General features: G+C 35.4%; 1 protein-coding gene across 5 annotated transcripts in view; it reads left to right on the top strand.

Moving 5' to 3' along the window:
* Positions 1–722: 722 nt before the first annotated feature.
* Positions 723–25,282, top strand: part of LOC115129042 (PHD finger protein 14-like) — a 187,619-nt gene continuing 163,059 nt past the window's right edge. For all 5 annotated transcript variants that reach the window (XM_065017824.1, XM_065017822.1, XM_065017823.1 and 2 more), the window contains exons 1-7: positions 723–809; positions 1,556–1,672; positions 3,069–3,365; positions 3,463–3,899; positions 4,519–4,666; positions 22,313–22,472; positions 24,704–24,815. In XM_065017824.1, the coding sequence (XP_064873896.1) occupies position 809; positions 1,556–1,672; positions 3,069–3,365; positions 3,463–3,899; positions 4,519–4,666; positions 22,313–22,472; positions 24,704–24,815 (1,272 nt within the window). In that variant the 5' untranslated portion in view covers positions 723–808. The remainder of the gene's footprint in view (positions 810–1,555; positions 1,673–3,068; positions 3,366–3,462; positions 3,900–4,518; positions 4,667–22,312; positions 22,473–24,703; positions 24,816–25,282) is intronic.

The raw sequence follows: 25,282 nt of genomic DNA, 5'->3' as shown, positions 1-25,282 counted from the left end.
CCAGCAGATGCATATCTGTATTCTCAGTTATGTGAAATCCATAGATTAGGGCCTAATTTATTTATTTTAATTTCCTTATATGAACTGTAACTCAGTAAAATCTTTGAAATCGTTCCATGTTGTGTTTATATTTTTGTTCAGTATAATATGCATCTAACTAACCAGCACCAACACAGTCATGTATGGTCCATCAACATGAAAAGAAAAACATCTGGTATCTTCAGGAAGACTTGCTCAGAGAGTTGTTTCTCTACCTACTCACCATCAACTCAGAAATAATCATTCAGAAGTTAATATGAATGTCAGAGAATAAGGTTAACGAAGAAGAGGGTACATGAGAGTTGTAGTATTTGTTTCCCCACAACATTCTGCTTAACCCAGATAAAGATATGTTGGTTTTGTTCTATCAGATCTGGTTTTGACAGACAACATTTTGGTGCCAATGTGACATATTGGCAGGACTTTGGCTTACAGTAACATCACTGAGGTGTATTTGATTCTATCAAAGAAAATGCTGCCTACAATGTTGAACATTTTTTTTCATGACTATTGAGGGTTATGGGTTTATGTCATCTGTGTCAAATGCCATTAAAAAAAAAAAGGTTTGTGTTATCTCATCATACTCTACCCTCGATAATTTACACAAGTTTTCTTCATAATCTGATACACCGTTCGACGGCTACCATGGTTACAACATCACTTTGTGCTGAACGTCACCACTTCTTGTGGCTAACGTTGTGCACATAACATGTTGAGGAGGCGTTCTTTGTGCCATTGTTCAATCAAGTAAAAACGAGAAAACGGATAAAGTGAGTGATCATTTCAATATAAGGAATAATTGTCAAAATAAAGTAGTATGCTTTTATGCAGAGAAGCCCACACAATTTGTTTTATTGTCTGAAGATAATAAATACTACTAGCGGGTCGAGTCATTGCTAGCTAGCTGTCTAGCCGTCTAGTTAGTCTGACAGTTGAATGCTGTTTAGCTAACTAGCCAATTTATAAACAATATAGTTATCTACTGAGCTAGCTCATGTTAGCTACATGTTTACTGGACGAGCAATTCCGCTAATGTTACAGTTGTAACTAATAGCTATGTATTTCCATTATCTGTCAAAATGTGTTCCCGAAAGCAGCTAGCGTTAGCATTGTTCCCATAACAATTGAATTGATAATGCTAGCTAGCTATTTTAGCTAGCTATATTCCTGCAGGTCAAGCTGTGATGCCTGCATAGCAACATGTACTTTACTCTTGTCTCAACCACCACAGCCACTATCATTGTGAATAGTTAGTTATGTGCATTGCTATGATTATCAACACCACGACACCTGCTTGCATAGGCTAGCCTATATTCATATTATATGTCTGATACCGAGATCATGGCAATTACTGCAATATGGCTTTTGATCAGTATAAAATAGCAAAGGAAGGCAATGGCAGCTGAAAATTTGCAGCAAAATCCAATTCATTGTTGATTTGGTTTGTTGAGCGTAGAGGAAGGTGGTGGTACTTCTCTACCATGGCACTGAATCTCCTCTGTTCTCCTCTTCCCAGTGGACCGTGGGTCGAAGCACAGGCAGGTGAAGCCTCTGGCTGCCTCTCTGCTGGACGCCTTAGATTATGACAGCTCAGACGACAGTGATTTCGAAGTGGGAGACGCAGATGCCTCAGGTAACCAACCGCAGTGGGGGTCCTCTTCCATCCACTCCCCCTGTAAATGACACCTTTTCTTCCCCCATACATTCAGTTCATTCCTGTTATGTTCTTCTGTCAGTTCAGATAGAACTGGAGAGGAGAAAGATGGAGCTCAGAATTAATTATTCAAACCAACTTGAAATATACCCAAAAGCAAGGCATGGATTTCTATTGTTGTTTGTTGCTATTTGGTTGTGTATCCCTTTTAGAAGTTGGCCATCATGGACTACTCATAGTCATGAAGGCTCTATTTAGCTGTGGCTTTAATAGCTTTAAATGACACTTCAATGTCCATCTTTGAGATTTTCCTAGCTGTGATATTCTCCATGTCAACACAGCTTTCAGAAGACTATCTCCACCATTACTTTCTGCCCGGTCCGTCTGTCAGTGCCACCCACTCTCAGAGCCAGGCATTCCAAGGTTTAGATGAAATCCTCATCACCCTGCTTGTCTGTGTCTTGTAGTGACCTTGTAGAGCGGTGTTTCTTACTGACTCGGCATGATCTAGAGAGGCTGTGGCCGCTGAGGTGATCTCGGGCCTGCCACTCTGCCTGGGCTGGATTTATCACTCTGTTGGCCCTGAGGTCTTCATCCACCCTATCTGAAACACACACACTGAAGCCAGAAGCTGATAATGAGATTCTACAGTACTGTGAACCTCCTGGGCTCTGTGGTGTTGGCGTGTTGGACTCTGGACCTGACACCTTGAAATCAAACAGCTCATGTTAATCTGCATTGCAGATTAGACTACATGATATAATGTTAGAGTACTGAATTCAACTTTGTTTTTATCACTTAGCAACATGATTTGATCATGTTAATCTTTATTTAAAGTGTCAATACAAACGAGATTAAGACAGCAGACATGCCCTCATTCATACTCCATGTTGAACATGCCCTCATTCATACTCCATGTTGAACATGCCCTCATTCATACTCCATGTTGAACATGCCCTCATTCATACTTCATGTTGAACATGCCCTCATTCATACTCCATGTTGAACATGCCCTCATTCATACTTCATGTTGAACATGCCCTCATTCATACTCCATGTTGAACATGCCCTCATTCATACTCCATGTTGAACATGCCCTCATTTATACTCCATGTTGAACATGCCCTCATTCATACTTCATGTTGAACATGCCCTCATTCATACTCCATGTTGAACATGCCCTCATTCATACTCCATGTTGAACATGCCCTCATTCATACTTCATGTTGAACATGCCCTCATTCATACTCCATGTTGAACATGCCCTCATTCATACTTCATGTTGAACATGCCCTCATTCATACTCCATGTTGAACATGCCCTCATTCATACTCCATGTTGAACATGCCCTCTGTCCTTCTCTCCTCTGTTCTAGGGTCAGAGGGTAGTGCCATTGGGAGTGATGAGGAGGGGTCCAAGGAGGAGAGCGCTGCTGAGGACTCTGACAACATCGGCTATGCAATGGACGGTGAGGAACAGACCAAGGAGCTGACAGGTGACGACACCCCCACAGAGGAAGAGGAGAGGACCAAGGAAGAGCAGCCGTCCTCTGACACTAGCATCACCACCACTAAAGACCCTGCTCCATCAGGGGTGCCCAGGGGCCGACGGAGGAGAGAGGAGAAGGCCTCGGACACAGAGGCTGGGAGTGGAGGAAGCGGGAGTGGCACAGGTAGGCTATGTTTTAAAATGTTTTTGTTACATTCATGTTTTGAAATAATAATATTTTTATAAACGTGAAAAATAAAAACCCTTGAACCTTGATCCAGGTCATGGTAATGTGGGTAGTGGTAATGCGGTAGTGGTAATGCAGAGGACGGCCGCGACACAGAAGCCCAAGAAGTGGAACCTGCGTTGTAAACGCCCCATGCTGGACTTCAGCACCATGGAAGAGCTCAACGAGATGGACGACTACGACAGCGAAGACGACAATGACTGGAGGCCCACCTCCGGCAAGAAGAAAGCCAAGACGGCGGCCACTCAGAGAGGAGGAAGCGAGGGAGAGGAGGAGGCGGAGGAGGAAGATGACGACGGAGGGAGCGGTAGTGAGGATGATGAGAACGATGGTGGTGAAGATGAGAACGAAGAAGGGAGCAGTAGCGACAGTGATAAAGAGGTGAAGAAACCCAATAAGAAAGTGATAAGCAGCAGTGTGCTTGACAAGGAGCTGACCAATGACAGCATGTCACAGGGAAAGAGCAACAAGGTAAACACAACTTTATGTCCTCTGTATCACACTTTATTGTTCGCAAACTGCCTCTCGCCCTCAGCATTTAGCATGTAGTCGTGAAAGTTGTTAGAGAAGTTTATATAACTCTCTGATCCCTTCATTGGATCCAGTGTGTTAGCCAGCCCAGCGCTGTGTTGCTATGTGCCACAGAGTTATCATATAATCCAATGAGGAGATTGGATGGTATCAGAGTGAGAGAACCACAGCTAGAGAGATACAGCTTTGTGTTAGGCTAATCGACTTAGCTTAAGAGTCCATCCGTGTGAATGAGATTTAGCCTACTGCTGTCTATCAATAACCATCTGTGGTCAGATGAGAGGGGAGATTGTGAGAGGCTTTAGATTTAGGACTTGGAGGAACTTTGTTTGCAGAGTCTGGAAACTTTATTTTTTGCGGTCTGTTGTATACAAGCATATTAGAATCACATGTAATAGTGTATTACATTCAGACACGGAGATGAAGACATTCGAGACCTATACATTCCATCTAGTTAAAAACAGAACATGTGTACAACAGCCGCAATATAGTGTATAAGGGTGCATTGATAATGGTTTTACTGAAACTGTATTGTGTCTCCCACTTCCTGTCTACCCAGGATGCCCTGCTGGAGCGTGCCCAGGCGTGGAGCGCGGTGGCCCAGAGGATGGAACACATCCTGATCTGCTGCGTGTGTCTGGGAGACAACAGCGAGGACGCTGACGAGATCATCCAGTGTGACAACTGTGGTGTGACTGTACACGAAGGTAAGAGATATGTAGCTTTTTCCTATTTTACTTCTACGGTAAGCACAGGTCAGAAACACAGCTGTTCAGAAGGGCTATAGGACTACCTTGGTAGCTCTTCAGGTTTGGGTCAGAAGGTTTGTGTTTTTTCTGTAAGGCAGAGATTTAAAGATGAGCTGGTGTTTGGGGTGCCAGGTTGGATTTTGGTAGCATGTTCCATATACCCACAACCAGAAACAAACACTAAATTATCACCACTTCACTGTCCACCCCACACCTAAACATAGCAGGGAAACCAGCAAACCAGAAGTGCATTCTCCCCATACAGCTCTGGCTGAGGAACTAACAGACTAACCCTATTCCTCTTCATCTAGCATTATTAGCTCATTGTGTCTCCCTCTGACTGGTTGGAAACAAAATCAATGGCTTCTTAAATCGTGTCTCAGATGTGGCCTTCTCCTCTGGACAGGCGTGGTAACGCTGCCCATGCACACCCCTGAATCAATGTGACAGCACTAATTTTCAATTACAATCACTTTATTTATTTATTTAGATGTTTTACTGATTTTAAAGCACCTATAAATGGAATGCATGCAGGCATACATGCTGGCACACACGCCATGGCCATTGGCAGCACTAAATCAGAGGGTCTTTCAAGTGCACCCCCACTCTCTCTCTCCGCCTCAGTTCTCATTCTCACCCCAACACAACACACACCTCACACATACACACACACTTATTTCCCCCTCCCTGTGTTAATAAGTGCCTGGTCAAACACTGCATATTCTTGTTCTACTATTTTACAGTGCCACAGAACAAGTTGTGCTCCATAAGAAAATGCAAGACTACAAATGTTTTCGCTTTTACTAACATGCAGCATCTAATTATTTGGGTCCATTTATTCCTAATGTCTTGCTCAATTACAGTTGATGCCAACCACCAAGCAGACTTTCTCCAGGTATTATGACATGTATTTCATCAGAATTGCACGCATCAGGCAAACGGCTTGTATTACAAGCTTTCCTTTTCTTTCTGTTGCAATGAGAGATGGAGCGGATGCAAGTTTTGAGAGAGAGAGATAAAGGGAGTGGGAGGACTGTAGAAAAGGCACAGTAAGACACGCATAGAGCTTGGAGGACTGTAGAAAAGGCACAGTAAGACATGCATAGAGGTTGGAGGACTGTAGAAAAGGCACAGTAAGACATGCATAGAGGTTGGAGGACTGTAGAAAAGGCACAGTAAGACATGCATAGAGGTTGGAGGACTGTAGAAAAGGCACAGTAAGACACGCATAGAGGTTGGAGGACTGTAGAAAAGGCACAGTAAGACATGCATAGAGGTTGGAGGACTGTAGAAAAGGCACAGTAAGACATGCATAGAGGTTGGAGGACTGTGGAAAAGGCACAGTAAGACACGCATAGAGGTTGGAGGACTGTAGAAAAGGCACAGTAAGACACGCATAGAGGTTGGAGGACTGTAGAAAAGGCACAGTAAGACACGCATAGAGGTTGGAGGACTGTAGAAAAGGCACAGTAAGACATGCATAGAGGTTGGAGGACTGTAGAAAAGGCACAGTAAGACATGCATAGAGGTTGGAGGACTGTAGAAAAGGCACAGTAAGACACGCATAGAGGTTGGAGGACTGTAGAAGAGCAAGAAAGTGACAAGTAGGAACTCTTTCTCCTTCATTAGCCTCACAGGCATTTTCTCCTCCCGTGGTGGAGAGAGGCTGGCAGGTAGGAGTGTTGTGTCCGCCCCCTGACTGAACAGACAGCTGTTCCATACTGAGCACTGCCCCTCCCTCGCAAGCCATTTCTTAGACACACACGGCCCCCCCCTCTTGAGCCTGCAGCACCACAGTGCCAAGCGCCCTGAGGGAGAGGGAGGTTGGTTGATTCAGGAGAGGGTTGGCCCACACGGTTGCCTCCATGTCTCACCTGCAGCTCTGCACAGCAGCTCAGAAAGTTGACACACACACACACACACACGTCAAGGCAGAGCCTGTCATATGCATGGGATGATACTGGCATGAAATGGGAAACAGAGGAATAGCCAGGGCCTTTCTACAGATTCTGTGCCCAGTGCCCTACCCACCCTGATGAGAGGAGGGTGAGCTGGTGTTTTGCCAACTCAGGAGTTTCAACTGTAGTGGGAGGGAGAGAGGATGCTGGATGCTAAAGCTATGCATGGATTGTTCTGTTAGCCTTTTTGGCTCCAACTAGCTCATGTTTAGCTCATCGTTTTGCGGTCAAAAGGTGCTGGGTTATCCTCCATCCTCCTCTGGGCTTTAGAGGCACAGTGCTCTTTGTGATGTTCCTGACTCACTATTCTGAGAAAATAAGAGAGTGAGGGTGGAGGGAGAACAAGGGATTGTAACAGGAAAGAGAGAGAGAAAACTAGGGAGTGACTGTGAGGAAGAGATGAGAGATGAGCTGTCATTATCTGCAGTTTGGTTGAGTCGTCCGACCACCTCGTCTCTCTGCTTGACTCCAGAACTCTTTGTTCTCCTTTCAGGAGCACTACACATTCCCTCGTTCAGACAGACACTCTCCTCAGACCAGAGGGAAGGAACGATGGATGAAAGGAGGAGATGCAGGAAGTCCAGTGCAGGGGGGGAGGAAGGGAGGGAGGGGTAGAGGGGGAGAGAGAGATCAAAAGCCTTGGTGAGCACAGCAGAGGCTCAGATAGCCAGTTGTCTGTACAGACACAGCCTGTATCTGTCACAGCCCTGCAACCTGCAGACTAGCTGCTTTTGATTAGCATGGGCTAGTGTGTGTTGAATGATCACAGACATCATTAACTGCACCACCATTAAAAAAGCTCTGATTCTTTCTCTCTCTCTGTGTCTCTCTCTCTCTCTCTGTGTCTCTCGCTCTCTCTCTCTCTCTCTCTCTGTGTCTCTCGCTCTCTCTCTCTCTCTCTCTGTGTCTCTCGCTCTCTCTCTCTGTGTCTCTCGCTCTCTCTCTCTCTCTCTCTCTCTCTCTCTCTCTCTCTCTCTCTCTGTGTCTCTCGCTCTCTCTCTGTGTCTCTCGCTCTCTGTCTCTTGCTCTCTCTCTCTGTCTTTTGCTCTCTCTCTCTCTCTCTCTCTCTCTCTCTCTCTCTCTCTCTCTCTCTCTCTCTCTCTCTCTCTCTCTCTCTGTCTCTTGCTCTCTCTCTCTCTCTCTGTGTCTCTCGCTCTCTCTCTCTGTCTCTATCTCTGTGTTTCTCTCTCTCAAGCCTAAATGCTCCTTCTAGCTTTTCAGTAGAGAAGACACTCACTTCTTGATTGTTTTTATGTCCCTTTACAATTTCTAGTCTCTTTTGTTTTGCAGTTTTCCTGTTTCAAGCAGTGTGCTGGTATCCAGTGTAATTTTAAAGCAGCGTGGCTGTTAAAATGCTCTCCCCTAATATAAGAACATGACATTGTCATTAATAGGCCTTGCTTGCATGCCAAATGGCACCCTATTCCCTACATAGGGCTCTGGTCAAAAGTAGTGCACTAATAGGGTGCCATTTGGGACATACATCATTCTACCACCAATTAAATCCCTGTGCTATTGATTTCACTCGGCTACCTAACGAGTTCTGGACCGTAAAGTTAATTATTTTCTCAAATGTGCTTAATTCATTTAGGCGCTACTGTTTGGGCTCATTTGTTTAAATGCATATTCAGTAGGAAACTATCTTTAGGAGCGCTGTTTTTTGTTGTCGCTGTGATGGACAGCGCCAATGTGTGACTAACTAGTCTGGCGTATGTCATACTGTAGTACCAGCAGATGACACAGGTCCTCTCTCTCTGACACTCTGACAGTGTCCTTGGGGCCTACTACTGTAAAACCGATCCAATTCAAGGCACAAATCATACACTGTTTCCTTCTATCCCCCTTCACTGTAAGGGTGCTAGTGTATGGCTGTGTGTGAAATGGCACCTAATTTCCTATGTATTGCATTACATTCAACCTGTGGTCCATTTCCTATGTATTGCATTACATTCAACCCGTGGTCCATTTCCTATGTATTGCATTACATTCAACCCGTGGTCCATTTCATATGACATCGTTTAGTCTGTTACAGAACTGTAAAGAGCCTACCCTTCGTACTGTTTGAAGTATAGGCCTGGTAGCTTTAGCATCGTCAATGCCCGCTCTTGTTGTTCCTCTGTCACGCAGTCCTCTTAGTAGTGCCATTTGAAGGCAGCCTTGCCTTAGACGAGGTTCATGAAGTTCTTAGTGCTTAGCAGACATATGGCCTTATCCATGGCAGTGAGATGCCTTATGTACATCCTCCGTATCTCCTGTTATACACCAGGGTAATTATCACATTCATGTGGGTTAAGAGCTCAGCTCAAGGTTAAAAACCATGTTTTCCCTCATGCTGTTTCAACTAACTGCAGAGACCTTAGTGCCTCAAGGGCAGCTCCCGAAGCCCCTGAAATGCATTTAAAGGCCCACACCTTAATAAAATAATGACAAGATGCCAGCCCTGCTACTTGATTTTCTATAATGAGGCTGGAGAAATGTGGCGTAACCACTCTCAAATTCATAGTAAATATCACAGAGTGAGCCTTTAAGTGATCCACAACATATTAAGCTGGTATTGTGTTTATATCCAGTGTTTCAGATGAATTCAATCCTAGAGGAGAAGTGCAGATGATGAATGAATGAATGGGACCCATAGAAGAAAACAATGCATTGTGAAGTTGCTTATTGACAGTTCATTTTCATTTTAGAAAAAGCGCTGTAATCCATTATCAGGCCTTTGTCAGACGAGAACATTGAATTATACTTATTATTGAATTACTCCACTCTTTCTCTCCCTCTCTGTCTTTCGCTCTCCCTCTCTCTGTCTTCCTTTCAAAACAGGTTTAGAAAGTCGAATTGAAATGAAAACGCTATCAAGCCGTAGCAGCCTTTTGGTTTTTCTCCCCCTTACAACGAGGAAATGATTTATTCTATGGTTTACTGGCCATGAGAATGATTGCATTGTTTTTAAAAAGGAGCAGAATAAAGTCATGTTTTGAGAGATCGGTCTCCATCTTATTATGGAGTTTTAATTCAGTGCCGGTGATTTAGAGGAAGACAGCTGGCAGTTGTTTTCTGCTCATTCCATCTGAAAACACACACACACATCTGTCATGAAAACCGTCAATTACATCATATGTAATTGGTGTTATTTAGTGAGATCTGGGCTCTGTGTGTGGGTGTTGTCTCTGTGATGCTTCATTTTGCACATAGGCTCTGCTTATATGAGTGCTTTTGAATAGGTCCACTTAATCGTGGAATCGAAAGTGTAACCATTGAGGGAGAAATTGAATTGAACTAATCTAAGAGCATCCACCTTGAAAACGCTGGATGCTGGAGTTTTTATTTCTGGGGGGGAGAAAAGGAAATATTTTGACAGGTAGCCACAGAGTGAGCAGATGAGATGGAGATTAGAATAGAGGACATTTGACTTAAACCTCATGAGTTAAATGGCAAAAAGATTCTCTTTTCAGACTGGTTTTACATAGGATATTAGTTTATTGAGTTGTTTTTACATAGGATATTAGTTTGAGTTGTTTTTACATAGGATATTAGTTTGAGTTGTTTTTACATAGGATATTAGTTTATTGAGTTGTTTTTACATAGGATATTAGTTTATTGAGTTGTTTTTACATAGGATATTAGTTTATTGAGTTGTTTTTACATAGGATATTAGTTTATTGAGTTGTTTTTACATAGGATATTAGTTTATTGAGTTGTTTTTACATAGGATATTAGTTTATTGAGTTGTTTTTACATAGGATATTAGTTTATTGAGTTGTTTTTACATAGGATATTAGTTTATTGAGTTGTTTTTACTAGTTTGAGTTGTTTTTATATATTAGTTTATTGAGTTGTTTTTACATAGGATACTAGTTTGAGTTGTTTTTACATAGGATATTAGTTTATTGAGTTGTTTTTACATAGGATACTAGTTTATTGAGTTGTTTTTAATAGGATATTAGTTTATTGAGTTGTTTTTACATAGGATATTAGTTTATTGAGTTGTTTTTACATAGGATATTTTGAGTTTATTGAGTTGTTTTTACATAGGATATTAGTTTATTGAGTTGTTTTTACATAGGATATTAGTTTATTGAGTTGTTTTTACATTGTTTTTACATAGGATATTAGTTTATTGAGTTGTTTTTACATAGGATATTAGTTTATTGAGTTGTTTTTACATAGGATATTAGTTTATTGAGTTGTTTTTACATAGGATATTAGTTTATTGAGTTGTTTTTACATAGGATATTAGTTTATTGAGTTGTTTTTACATAGGATACTAGTTTGAGTTGTTTTTACATAGGATATTAGTTTATTGAGTTGTTTTTACATAGGATACTAGTTTGAGTTGTTTTTACATAGGATATTAGTTTATTGAGTTGTTTTTACATAGGATATTAGTTTATTGAGTTGTTTTTACATAGGATACTAGTTTGAGTTGTTTTTACATAGGATATTAGTTTATTGAGTTGTTTTTACATAGGATATTAGTTTGAGTTGTTTTTACATAGGATATTAGTTTATTGAGTTGTTTTTACATAGGATATTAGTTTGATTGTTTTTACATAGGATATGTTTGAGTTGTTTTTACATAGGATATTAGTTTGAGTTGTTTTTATTACTAGTTTGTTGTTTTTACATAGGATATTAGTTTATTGAGTTGTTTTTACATAGGATATTAGTTTATTGAGTTGTTTTTACATAGGATATTAGTTTATTGAGTTGTTTTTACATAGGATATTAGTTTGAGTTGTTTTTACATAGGATACAGTTGTTTTTACATAGGATATTAGTTTATTGAGTTGTTTTTACATAGGATATTAGTTTGAGTTGTTTTTACATAGGATATTAGTTTATTGAGTTGTTTTTACATAGGATATTAGTTTGAGTTGTTTTTACATAGGATATTAGTTTATTGAGTTGTTTTTACATAGGATACTAGTTTGAGTTGTTTTTACATAGGATATTAGTTTATTGAGTTGTTTTTACATAGGATATTAGTTTATTGAGTTGTTTTTACATAGGATATTAGTTTATTGAGTTGTTTTTACATAGGATACTAGTTTGAGTTGTTTTTACATAGGATATTAGTTTATTGAGTTGTTTTTACATAGGATATTAGTTTATTGAGTTGTTTTTACATAGGATATTAGTTTGAGTTGTTAGTTTATTGAGTTGTTTTTTTACATAGGATATTAGTTTGAGTTGTTTTTACATAGGATATTAGTTTATTGAGTTGTTTTTACATAGGATATTAGTTTATTGAGTTGTTTTTACATAGGATATTAGTTTATTGAGTTGTTTTTACATAGGATATTAGTTTATTGAGTTGTTTTTACATAGGATATTAGTTTATTGAGTTGTTTTTACATAGGATATTAGTTTATTGAGTTGTTTTTACATAGGATATTAGTTTATTGAGTTGTTTTTACATAGGATATTAGTTTATTGAGTTGTTTTTACATAGGATATTAGTTTATTGAGTTGTTTTTACATAGGATATTAGTTTATTGAGTTGTTTTTACATAGGATATTAGTTTATTGAGTTGTTTTTACATAGGATATTAGTTTATTGAGTTGTTTTTACATAGGATATTAGTTTATTGAGTTGTTTTTACATAGGATATTAGTTTATTGAGTTGTTTTTACATAGGATATTAGTTTATTGAGTTGTTTTTACATAGGATATTTTATTGAGTATTAGTTTATTGAGTTGTTTTTACATAGGATATTAGTTTATTGAGTTGTTTTTACATAGGATATTAGTTTATTGAGTTGTTTTTACATAGGATATTAGTTTATTGAGTTGTTTTTACATAGTTGTTTTTATATAGGATATAGTTTATTGAGTTGTTTTTACATAGGATATTAGTTTATACTAGTTTAGTTTATTGAGTTGTTTTTACATAGGATATTAGTTTATTGAGTTGTTTTTACATAGGATATTAGTTTATTGAGTTGTTTTTACATAGGATATTAGTTTATTGAGTTGTTTTTACATAGGATATTAGTTTATTGAGTTGTTTTTACATAGGATATTAGTTTATTGAGTTGTTTTTACATAGGATACTAGTTTGAGTTGTTTTTACATAGGATATTAGTTTATTGAGTTGTTTTTACATAGGATATTAGTTTATTGAGTTGTTTTTACATAGGATATAGTTTATTGAGTTGTTTTTACATAGGATTAGTTTATTGAGTTGTTTTTACATAGGATATTAGTTTATTGAGTTGTTTTTACATAGGATATTAGTTTATTGAGTTGTTTTTACATAGGATATTAGTTTGAGTTTTTTTACATAGGATATTAGTTTATTGAGTTTTTTTACACATAGGATATTAGTTTATTGAGTTGTTTTTACATAGGATATTAGTTTATTGAGTTGTTTTTACATAGGATATTAGTTTATTGAGTTGTTTTTACATAGGATATTAGTTTATTGAGTTGTTTTTACATAGGATATTAGTTTATTGAGTTGTTTTTATATTAGTTTATTGAGTTGTTTTTACATAGGATACTAGTTTGAGTTGTTTTTACATAGGATATTAGTTTATTGAGTTGTTTTTACATAGGATATTAGTTTATTGAGTTGTTTTTACATAGGATATTAGTTTATTGAGTTGTTTTTGAGTATTAGTTTATTGAGTTTTTTTTACATAGGATATTAGTTTATTGAGTTGTTTTTACATAGGATATTAGTTTATTGAGTTGTTTTTACATAGGATATTAGTTTGAGTTGTTTTTACATAGGATATTAGTTTATTGAGTTGTTTTTACATAGTTGTTTTTACATAGATATTAGTTTGAGTTGTTTTTACATAGGATATTAGTTTATTGAGTTGTTTTTACATAGGATATTAGTTTGAGTTGTTTTTACATAGGATATTAGTTTATTGAGTTGTTTTTACATAGGATATTAGTTTATTGTTGTTTTTACATAGGATATTAGTTTATTAAGAGTTGTTTTTACATAGGATACTAGTTTGAGTTGTTTTTAGGATATTAGTTTATTGAGTTGTTTTTACATAGGATACTAGTTTGAGTTGTTTTTACATAGGATATTAGTTTATTGAGTTGTTTTTACATAGGATATTAGTTTATTGAGTTGTTTTTACATAGGATATTAGTTTGAGTTGTTTTTACATAGGATATTAGTTTATTGAGTTGTTTTTACATAGGATATTAGTTTATTGAGTTGTTTTTACATAGGATATTAGTTTATTGAGTTGTTTTTACATAGGATACTAGTTTGAGTTGTTTTTACATAGGATATTAGTTTATTGAGTTGTTTTTACATAGGATATTAGTTTATTGAGTTGTTTTTACATAGGATACTAGTTTCAGTTGTTTTTACATAGGATACTAGTTTCAGTTGTTTTTACATAGGATATTAGTTTATTGAGTTGTTTTTACATAGGATATTAGTTTATTAAGTTGTTTTTACATAGGATACTAGTTTGAGTTGTTTTTACATAGGATATTAGTTTATTGAGTTGTTTTTACATAGGATACTAGTTTGAGTTGTTTTTACATAGGATATTAGTTTATTGAGTTGTTTTTACATAGGATATTAGTTTATTGAGTTGTTTTTACATAGATATTAGTTTATTGAGTTGTTTTTACATAGGATATTAGTTTATTGAGTTGTTTTTACATAGGATACTAGTTTGAGTTGTTTTTACATAGGATATTAGTTTATTGAGTTGTTTTTACATAGGATATTAGTTTATTGAGTTGTTTTTACATAGGATATTAGTTTATTGAGTTGTTTTTACATAGGATATTAGTTTATTGAGTTGTTTTTACATAGGATATTAGTTTGAGTTGTTTTTACATAGGATATTAGTTTATTGAGTTGTTTTTACATAGGATACTAGTTTCAGTTGTTTTTACATAGGATATTAGTTTATTGAGTTGTTTTTACATAGGATACTAGTTTGAGTTGTTTTTACATAGGATATTAGTTTATTGAGTTGTTTTTACATAGGATACTAGTTTGAGTTGTTTTTAAATAGGATATTAGTTTATTGAGTTGTTTTTACATAGGATATTAGTTTATTGAGTTGTTTTTACATAGGATATTAGTTTATTGAGTTGTTTTTACATAGGATATTAGTTTATTGAGTTGTTTTTACATAGGATATTAGTTTATTGAGTTGTTTTTACATAGGATATTAGTTTGAGTTGTTTTTACATAGGATATTAGTTTATTGAGTTGTTTTTACATAGGATACTAGTTTCAGTTGTTTTTACATAGGATATTAGTTTATTGAGTTGTTTTTACATAGGATATTAGTTTGAGTTGTTTTTACATAGGATATTAGTTTATTGAGTTGTTTTTACATAGGATATTAGTTTGAGTTGTTTTTACATAGGATATTAGTTTATTAAGTTGTTTTTACATAGGATACTAGTTTGAGTTGTTTTTACATAGGATATTAGTTTATTAAGTTGTTTTTACATAGGATACTAGTTTGAGTTGTTTTTACATAGGATATTAGTTTATTGAGTTGTTTTTACATAGGATATTAGTTTATTGAGTTGTTTTTACATAGGATACTAGTTTGAGTTGTTTTTACATAGGATATTAGTTTATTGAGTTGTTTTTACATAGGATATTAGTTTATTGAGTTGTTTTTACATAGGATATTAGTTTATTGAATTGTTTTTACATAGGATACTAGTTTGAGTTGTTTTTACATAGGATATTAGTTTATTGAGTTGTTTTTACATAGGATATTAGTTTATTGAATTGTTTTTACATAGGATACTAGTTTGAGTTGTTTTTACATAGGATACTAGTTTGAGTTGTTTTTACATAGGATATTAGTTTATTGAGTTGTTTTTAAATAGGATATTAGTTTATTAAGTTGTTTTTACATAGGATACTAGTTTGAGTTGTTTTTACATAGGATATTAGTTTATTAAGTTGTTTTTACATAGGATACTAGTTTGAGTTGTTTTTACATAGGATATTAGTTTATTGAGTTGTTTTTACATAGGATATTAGTTTATTGAGTTGTTTTTAAATATGATATTAGTTTATTGAGTTGTTTTTACATAGGATATTAGTTTATTGAGTTGTTTTTACATAGGATACTAGTTTGAGTTGTTTTTACATAGGATATTAGTTTATTGAGTTGTTTTTACATAGGATATTAGTTTATTGAGTTGTTTTTACATAGGATATTAGTTTATTGAGTTGTTTTTACATAGGATATTAGTTTATTGAGTTGTTTTTACATAGGATACTAGTTTGAGTTGTTTTTACATAGGATATTAGTTTATTGAGTTGTTTTTACATAGGATACTAGTTTGAGTTGTTTTTACATAGGATATTAGTTTATTGAGTTGTTTTTACATAGGATACTAGTTTGAGTTGTTTTTAAATAGGATATTAGTTTATTGAGTTGTTTTTACATAGGATATTAGTTTATTGAGTTGTTTTTACATAGGATACTAGTTTGAGTTGTTTTTACATAGGATATTAGTTTATTGAGTTGTTTTTACATAGGATATTAGTTTATTGAGTTGTTTTTACATAGGATATTAGTTTATTGAGTTGTTTTTACATAGGATATTAGTTTGAGTTGTTTTTACATAGGATATTAGTTTATTGAGTTGTTTTTACATTTGAGGATATTAGTTTGAGTTGTTTTTACATAGGATATTAGTTTATTGAGTTGTTTTTACATAGGATATTAGTTTGAGTTGTTTTTACATAGGATATTAGTTTATTGAGTTGTTTTTACATAGGATATTAGTTTGAGTTGTTTTTACATAGGATACTAGTTGCAGTTGTTTTTACATAGGATATTAGTTTCAGTTGTTTTTACATAGGATACTAGTTTCAGTTGTTTTTACATAGGATACTAGTTTCAGTTGTTTTTACATAGGATATTAGTTTATTGAGTTGTTTTTACATAGGATATTAGTTTGAGTTGTTTTTACATAGGATATTAGTTTGAGTTGTTTTTACATAGGATATTAGTTTATTGAGTTGTTTTTACATAGGATATTAGTTTATTGAGTTGTTTTTACATAGGATACTAGTTTGAGTTGTTTTTACATAGGATATTAGTTTATTGAGTTGTTTTTACATAGGATATTAGTTTATTGAGTTGTTTTTACATAGGATACTAGTTTGAGTTGTTTTTACATAGGATATTAGTTTGAGTTGTTTTTACATAGGATATTAGTTTATTGAGTTGTTTTTACATAGGATATTAGTTTGAGTTGTTTTTACATAGGATACTAGTTTGAGTTGTTTTTACATAGGATATTAGTTTATTAAGTTGTTTTTACATAGGATATTAGTTTATTAGTTGTTTTTACATAGGATATTAGTTTATTGAGTTGTTTTTGTTTTTACATAGGATATTAGTTTATTGAGTTGTTTTTACATAGGATATTAGTTTATTGAGTTGTTTTTACATAGGATATTAGTTTATTGAGTTGTTTTTACATAGGATACTAGTTTATTGAGTTGTTTTTACATAGGATATTAGTTTATTGAGTTGTTTTTACATAGGATATTAGTTTATTGAGTTGTTTTTACATAGGATATTAGTTTATTGAGTTGTTTTTACATAGGATATTAGTTTATTGAGTTGTTTTTACATAGGATATTAGTTTATTGAGTTGTTTTTACATAGGATATTAGTTTATTGAGTTGTTTTTACATAGGATATTAGTTTGAGTTGTTTTTACATAGGATATTAGTTTATTGAGTTGTTTTTACATAGGATATTAGTTTATTGAGTTGTTTTTACATAGGATATTAGTTTATTGAGTTGTTTTTACATAGGATATTAGTTTGAGTTGTTTTTAAATAGGATATTAGTTTATTGAGTTGTTTTTACATAGGATATTAGTTTATTGAGTTGTTTTTACATAGGATACTAGTTTCAGTTTTTTTATTACTAGTTTCAGTTGTTTTTACATAGGATATTAGTTTATTGAGTTGTTTTTGTTTTTACATAGGATATTAGTTTGAGTTGTTTTTACATAGGATATTAGTTTATTGAGTTGTTTTTACATAGGATATTAGTTTCAGGATATTAGTTTGAGTTGTTTTTACATAGGATATTAGTTTATTGAGTTGTTTTTACATAGGATATTAGTTTGAGTTGTTTTTACATAGGATATTAGTTTATTGAGTTGTTTTTACATAGGATATTAGTTTGAGTTGTTTTTACATAGGATATTAGTTTATTAAGTTGTTTTTGAGTTGTTTTTACATAGGATACTAGTTTGAGTTGTTTTTACATAGGATATTAGTTTATTAAGTTGTTTTTACATAGGATACTAGTTTGAGTTGTTTTTACATAGGATATTAGTTTATTGAGTTGTTTTTACATAGGATATTAGTGTATTGAGTTGTTTTTACATAGGATACTAGTTTGAGTTGTTTTTACATAGGATATTAGTTTATTGAGTTGTTTTTACATAGGATATTAGTTTATTGAGTTGTTTTTACATAGGATATTAGTTTATTGAATTGTTTTTACATAGGATACTAGTTTGAGTTGTTTTTACATAGGATATTAGTTTATTGAGTTGTTTTTACATAGGATATTAGTTTATTGAATTGTTTTTACATAGGATACTAGTTTGAGTTGTTTTTACATAGGATACTAGTTTGAGTTGTTTTTACATAGGATATTAGTTTATTGAGTTGTTTTTAAATAGGATATTAGTTTATTAAGTTGTTTTTACATAGGATACTAGTTTGAGTTGTTTTTACATAGGATATTAGTTTATTAAGTTGTTTTTACATAGGATACTAGTTTGAGTTGTTTTTACATAGGATATTAGTTTATTGAGTTGTTTTTACATAGGATATTAGTTTATTGAGTTGTTTTTAAATATGATATTAGTTTATTGAGTTGTTTTTACATAGGATATTAGTTTATTGAGTTGTTTTTACATAGGATACTAGTTTGAGTTGTTTTTACATAGGATATTAGTTTATTGAGTTGTTTTTACATAGGATATTAGTTTATTGAGTTGTTTTTACATAGGATATTAGTTTATTGAGTTGTTTTTACATAGGATATTAGTTTATTGAGTTGTTTTTACATAGGATATTAGTTTATTGAGTTGTTTTTACATAGGATATTAGTTTGAGTTGTTTTTACATAGGATATTAGTTTGAGTTGTTTTTACATAGGATATTAGTTTATTGAGTTGTTTTTACATAGGATATTAGTTTATTGAGTTGTTTTAAATAGGATATTAGTTTGAGTTGTTTTTAAATAGGATATTAGTTTATTGAGTTGTTTTTACATAGGATATTAGTTTGAGTTGTTTTTACATAGGATATTAGTTTGAGTTGTTTTTACATAGGATATTAGTTTATTGAGTTGTTTTTACATAGGATATTAGTTTATTGAGTTGTTTTTACATAGGATATTAGTTTATTGAGTTGTTTTTACATAGGATATTAGTTTATTGAGTTGTTTTTACATAGGATATTAGTTTGAGTTGTTTTTACATAGGATATTAGTTTATTGAGTTGTTTTTACATAGGATACTAGTTTGAGTTGTTTTTACATAGGATATTAGTTTGAGTTGTTTTTACATAGGATATTAGTTTATTGAGTTGTTTTTACATAGGATATTAGTTTGAGTTGTTTTTACATAGGATATTAGTTTATTGAGTTGTTTTTACATAGGATATTAGTTTGAGTTGTTTTTACATAGGATATTAGTTTGAGTTGTTTTTACATAGGATACTAGTTTGAGTTGTTTTTACATAGGATACTAGTTTGAGTTGTTTTTACATAGGATACTAGTTTATTAAGTTGTTTTTACATAGGATATTAGTTTATTAAGTTGTTTTTACATAGGATATTAGTTTGAGTTGTTTTTACATAGGATATTAGTTTGAGTTGTTTTTACATAGGATACTAGTTTGAGTTGTTTTTACATAGGATATTAGTTTATTGAGTTGTTTTTACATAGGATACTAGTTTGAGTTGTTTTTACATAGGATATTAGTTTATTGAGTTGTTTTTACATAGGATATTAGTTTGAGTTGTTTTTACATAGGATATTAGTTTATTGAGTTGTTTTTACATAGGATACTAGTTTGAGTTGTTTTTACATAGGATATTAGTTTGAGTTGTTTTTACATAGGATATTAGTTTGAGTTGTTTTTACATAGGATACTAGTTTGAGTTGTTTTTACATAGGATACTAGTTTGAGTTGTTTTTACATAGGATACTAGTTTGAGTTGTTTTTACATAGGATACTAGTTTATTAAGTTGTTTTTACATAGGATACTAGTTTATTAAGTTGTTTTTACATAGGATACTAGTTTATTAAGTTGTTTTTACATAGGATACTAGTTTATTAAGTTGTTTTTACATAGGATATTAGTTTATTAAGTTGTTTTTACATAGGATATTAGTTTATTAAGTTGTTTTTACATAGGATACTGGTTTATTGAATTGATTAAACAATGAATTAACTGCATGTATGAAGAGACAGCTGTTATGTACATTTCTCACAATATTCAAACAATATTGATTTGTTCGACTTCCATCTGAAATCATTTGTGTCTGAAATCTAAATGAGATGTACTGATGGAACAGGTAAGACTGAAGCAGCATCGATAACACTGAACTGAATTCCCCTTTAATGGTGCTGCTCTGACAGGTGTGTAGGTGTTCTCTCTCCACCTCATTCTCAGGAGGAGGTAGAGATGGACATTATGTTGGGTGTGTTGAGAACCGTACAGAGATGATTAGTGTGACATCGCTGCCAACATGAAAATAGGAACCCATCTCTGCACTGTCAAAATAACTGATTGCTCTCTCACCAAAATGATGTGTGCCTATTAGTTTGATCCTGGGGAAAAAGAAAAACACTCATCTTCATATTAGAACAGATGGAGATTCAGAACCACACACACACTTATATTCACACTTATATGTTAGCACCTAATGTCTTGTAAGCACTACTGCATCCTTCCTTCCTCAGCAGCACCATATACCCGGTGAGACCTTTCATTCACTTTAAAATCGTAATACAGTTCAAATGACTTCTTCTTCTCTTGATTTAGTCAACACTATACCCTACCCCCTATAACCTCTTTAACTGCCAAGCTCGTCATTTGTGACAAGGATAATCTTCACTTGGAGGATTATGAAGCTACCCCGTAGTCATCACTTTTGGTCAGCTTAGCTCACATTAGCCAGCACCCCATGGCTTAGTGCTTCCAGCTTTGTATCTCGGTTCAAAAGGAACATCGGAGATTTGCGGCGACGGTTCAGCCGTAAGTCGGTAAAACCAGCGTGGTTATCGTTCACAGCTCCCGGTTCCCTTGGTTCAAAGCACCAATCACTATTAAGCACCCAACTGTTGCCAGCAGTATTTTCAGTAATATCTTTATTTTTTTTTAAAATAAACCTTGAGCTATATTGGAGCACCTGGGGACTTAGCCTCTTGCCCTTGCCTACATACTGTGGGGGAATCATTGAGAAAGGACATTTATTGTAGTTTGTTGTAGTTAAATGTGAGGCAGAGATCGTAGTTTGGAGGTCAGGATGAAGTTCCAGCTGTGTACTCATTGCCCTATTGAAATAATCAGTGCTTGATTGATGTAATCCTGACTTGATTGATGTAATCCTGACTTGATTGATGTAATTCTGATTTAGACTTCCTGACCTGGTCATAAATAATCCTGCTGTAAATTCAACCTTTATTTAACTAGGCAAGTCAGTTAATTAAGAACAAATTCTTATTTACAATGACGACCTGGATACAGCAGTACCCTATATAACCCGCCTATTTTCCACACAGACAAACATTGTTTTCAAGCCACTCTAACCTATCTGTTCACTGTGATGCAAAGCAAATGGTCAAAATCAGAGAGCACATATAGAGGACATGTATGCACTGAGAGAAAAAACAACATACAACTGAATAAACATTGCCGTCTAGTGTGGCTTCTCAATGTTTGCCGTCGGTTGGTCGTCAGACTCGACTGATTCCCGAGTGTGGTCCAGAGTGACAAGCATGCAGAGCATGTACAACATTGACGTTTGATTTGTGAGTCTCCCATCGCTCAGAGAGCCTGGAGGCTGGTTGACTGAATTAGGAGCCAGTGTGTTATCTCTCCAATGGAAGGCAGAGAGGCTGATTGCTGCCCTCATTTGTAGCGCGGACCACGTTTGGCCAGTGTAATAGCAGCCATAGAAACCGCATCAACGAAAGTAATTGTTTTGGGAACCCTGTAAAAAATATTAGCGTGCTTTGCGTGTGGCTTCTCTCTCTCTCTCTTAGTCTGAGGCCTCGACAATATGATAAAATATTCCCTCTTAGAACGCTGGAGTAAAAAGTTTTAGAGTAGACTGAAAGCTCTCTGGAGGTTTTAGGGGAAACAAGTAAACACGTTGTGTGCTTGTTCTCGGTCCTAGGTGTGACTCACACCTTCTAAGAAGATCCACCACCTTGTTGTTAGACAATGTAATGGATTCTGCAACCCTTACTCTGATAGAGCTATTGCATGATGGATGTATGATAGTTAGTCATTGAATGTTCGCAGCAAACGTAAAAGCTAATGGAATATGTTAACTGTTCTCAGCTACCAATCACCATTATTGAAAGCACCTCTGACGATGTGACTGACAGACGTTCTACATGTGTTCCAGGTTGCTATGGAGTGGACGGGGAGAGCGATTCCATCATGAGTTCTGCCTCGGAGAACTCTACGGAACCGTGGTTCTGTGATGCCTGCAAGAACGGAGTCACGCCCAGCTGTGAGCTCTGCCCCAATCAGGACGGGATCTTCAAAGAGACTGACGCTGGGAGGTGGGCCATGATTCTACACACTGATTTTATGATTTTTCACATGATTTAATTTGCTCATTTGGGTGAATTACATTGGACCAATCACGCACACTCTTGAAATTGCAATCAAACACTAGGAATTGCCTACACTATAGGAATTGCCTACACTATAGGAATTGCCTTCAACCACATCAACAAAAGTAGTTGGCCGTTAATGGTAATTCATTGTAGGCGACCTAAAGCCTCTCTCCATTTAAATTGTGCATGCATTCAGCTTTGGAGAAAGTATAGCAGGTGGAGAGAGGGAAAGAGAAGAGAGGGAAGACCGGGAGAGAGAGAATGAGAGGGAGGGGTAGGGGAAGAAAAAGAGAGAATGGTAGGGAATGGAGAGAGGGAAAGAAGGCAAGTGAGGGAAGGAGAGAAAGATAGGAGGGGGAGAAAAAGAGAGGAGAGACAGTGAGGGATAGAGAGAGAGAAAGTGTGTTATGTGAAGCGTGGAGACTCCAGCCACGCTGTCGCTGATAAGGCTCCTCAGCCAGCCTGCACCCGAATTTACTACTTCACTAGAGCATGAAAAACACAGCAAATTAAACTGTGGAGCGCTCGCTTGCTTGCTGGAGATGGATATCTTTATATTGGACTTCGGATTCTCGTCCCCAAAGTCCGCATGTGAAAATGTGTCACACCAAACTGATGCTCAGTCAGAGAGTGTGGCTTGGGCTGCTGAAATCAACTACTGAAGTTTTAAAAGCTTTTTAAGTGTTTAAGTGATTCATTTCTGTTCATTATCTGAGTGAAGTTTTCATATTTTGCTATGTTTACATTTTCAAATTTTGCAGTACCTAATTTAATAGAGCTTTGTCAGAACACATTTACTTGTATAATTTAAAGATGCTTTATAAAGGTTTTGTATAATTTCAGCCAGTAGTGTACAATGTCATACATTTCATATTATATGTTACGTCCTGCAAAAAAAAAAATATATATATATATAGTACCAGTCAAAAGTTTGGACACACCTACTCATTCAAGGGTTTTTCTTTATTTTTACTATTTTCTACATTGTAGAATAATAGTGAAGACATAACAACTATGAAATAACACAAAATAGATTTGAGATTTTATGTTCTTCAAAGTAGCCACCCTTTGTCTTGATGACAGCTTTGCACACCCTTGACATTATCTCAACCAGCTTCACGAGGAATGCTTTTCCAACAGTCTTGAAGGAGTTCCCACAAATGCTGAACTCTTGTTGGCTGCTTTTCCTTCACTCTGCGGTCCAACTCATCCCAAACCATCACAGTTGGGTTGAGGTCGGGTAATTGTCAAATTCATGGTCAACTAGCCCTTACACACATGCAGAGATCATCTGTTCTCCAACTCAACATCTCACAAAGACATGGCAAATCAGACCAAAGGACATGTTTCTTGGCGCAAGCAAGTCTCTTATTAGTGTCCTTTAGTAGTGGTTTCTTTGCAGCAATTCGACCATGAAGGCCTGATTCACATAGTCTCCTCTGAACAGTTGATGTTGACATGCGTCTGTTACTTGAACTCTGTGAAGCATTTATTTGGGCTGCAATATGAGGTGCAGTTAACTCTAATGAACTTATCCTCTGCAGCAGAGGTAACTCTGGGTCTTTCTTTCCTGTGGCGGTCCTCATGAGTGACAGTTTCATCATAGTTCTTGATTGTTTTTGCGACGGCACTTGAAGAAACTTTCAAAGTTCTTGAAATGTTCCATATTGACTGACCTTCATGTCTTAAAGTAATGATGGACTGTTGTTTCTCTTTTGCTTATTCGAACTGTTCTTGCTATAACATGGACTTGGTCTTTTACCAAATAGGGCTATCTTCTGTTTACCACCCCGACCTTGTCACACCACAACTGATTGGCTCAAATGCATTGGCTCAAATGCAAGAAGGAAAGAAATTCCACAAATTAACTGTTAACAAGGCACACCTGTTAATTGAAATGCATTCCAGGTGATTACCTCATGAAGCTGGTTGAGAGAATACCAAGAGTATGCAAAGCTGTCGTCAATGCAAGGGGTGGCTACTTTTGAAGAATTTCGGTTACTACATGATTCCATATGTGTTATTTCATAGTTTTGATGTCTGCACTATTATTCTACAATGTAGAAAATAGTAAAAACAAAGGAAAACCCTTGAATGAGTAGGTGTAGTAGGCACATGCTTCAAATAACGCCTTTGCTAATGTATCCTTGTTTATTTTCATGTGTATTTTCTAGATGGGTCCATGTGGTTTGTGCGCTCTACGTCCCTGGAGTAGCGTTTGGGGACATTGATAAACTACGACCAGTGACTCTCACAGAGATGAATTACTCCAAGTATGGGGCCAAGGCAAGTACAAATGACATGTTTTTATATGTTTCAAAGAATAAAGATGATGTAAATCGTGTGGAACAAAATCAATCCATATTACTTCCAACATGCTTTTTCACAGTGGAAGACTGAGGAATGGGTTTTAGATTTTTGGACTCCCTGTTTTTGACAACACAGACAATAGACTTCCGTTGTCTGTGATGAATTAGTCTGGTTTATGAGGAGCAGCACAGTTAAGACAGTAATAAAATGACTCTTGTGTGGTTGGTTACTGTCAAACTTTACATCCAACTATACAATCAGTGGAGTGATCAATCAGTGGAGTCACTCTGACATTCATTCTAGATGGAACCCTTTTGAGGGTCACTAAGCCAATAGAAGACTTTTGTGGAGGAGAATGATTTTTAGAAGCACTTGAAAAGGCTTCCTGCTGTGGTTCAGGGCCTTTTCAAACGGAAAATGAATTGCTGCTGGAAGACTGGTAT

The sequence above is a fragment of the Oncorhynchus nerka genome, linkage group LG4 (genome assembly GCF_034236695.1).
Source record: "Oncorhynchus nerka isolate Pitt River linkage group LG4, Oner_Uvic_2.0, whole genome shotgun sequence".
NCBI classification, from domain to species: Eukaryota; Metazoa; Chordata; class Actinopteri; order Salmoniformes; family Salmonidae; genus Oncorhynchus; species Oncorhynchus nerka.
The sequence above is the reverse complement of the archived record's forward strand: the minus strand, read 5'-3'. Positions and strand labels throughout refer to the sequence as shown.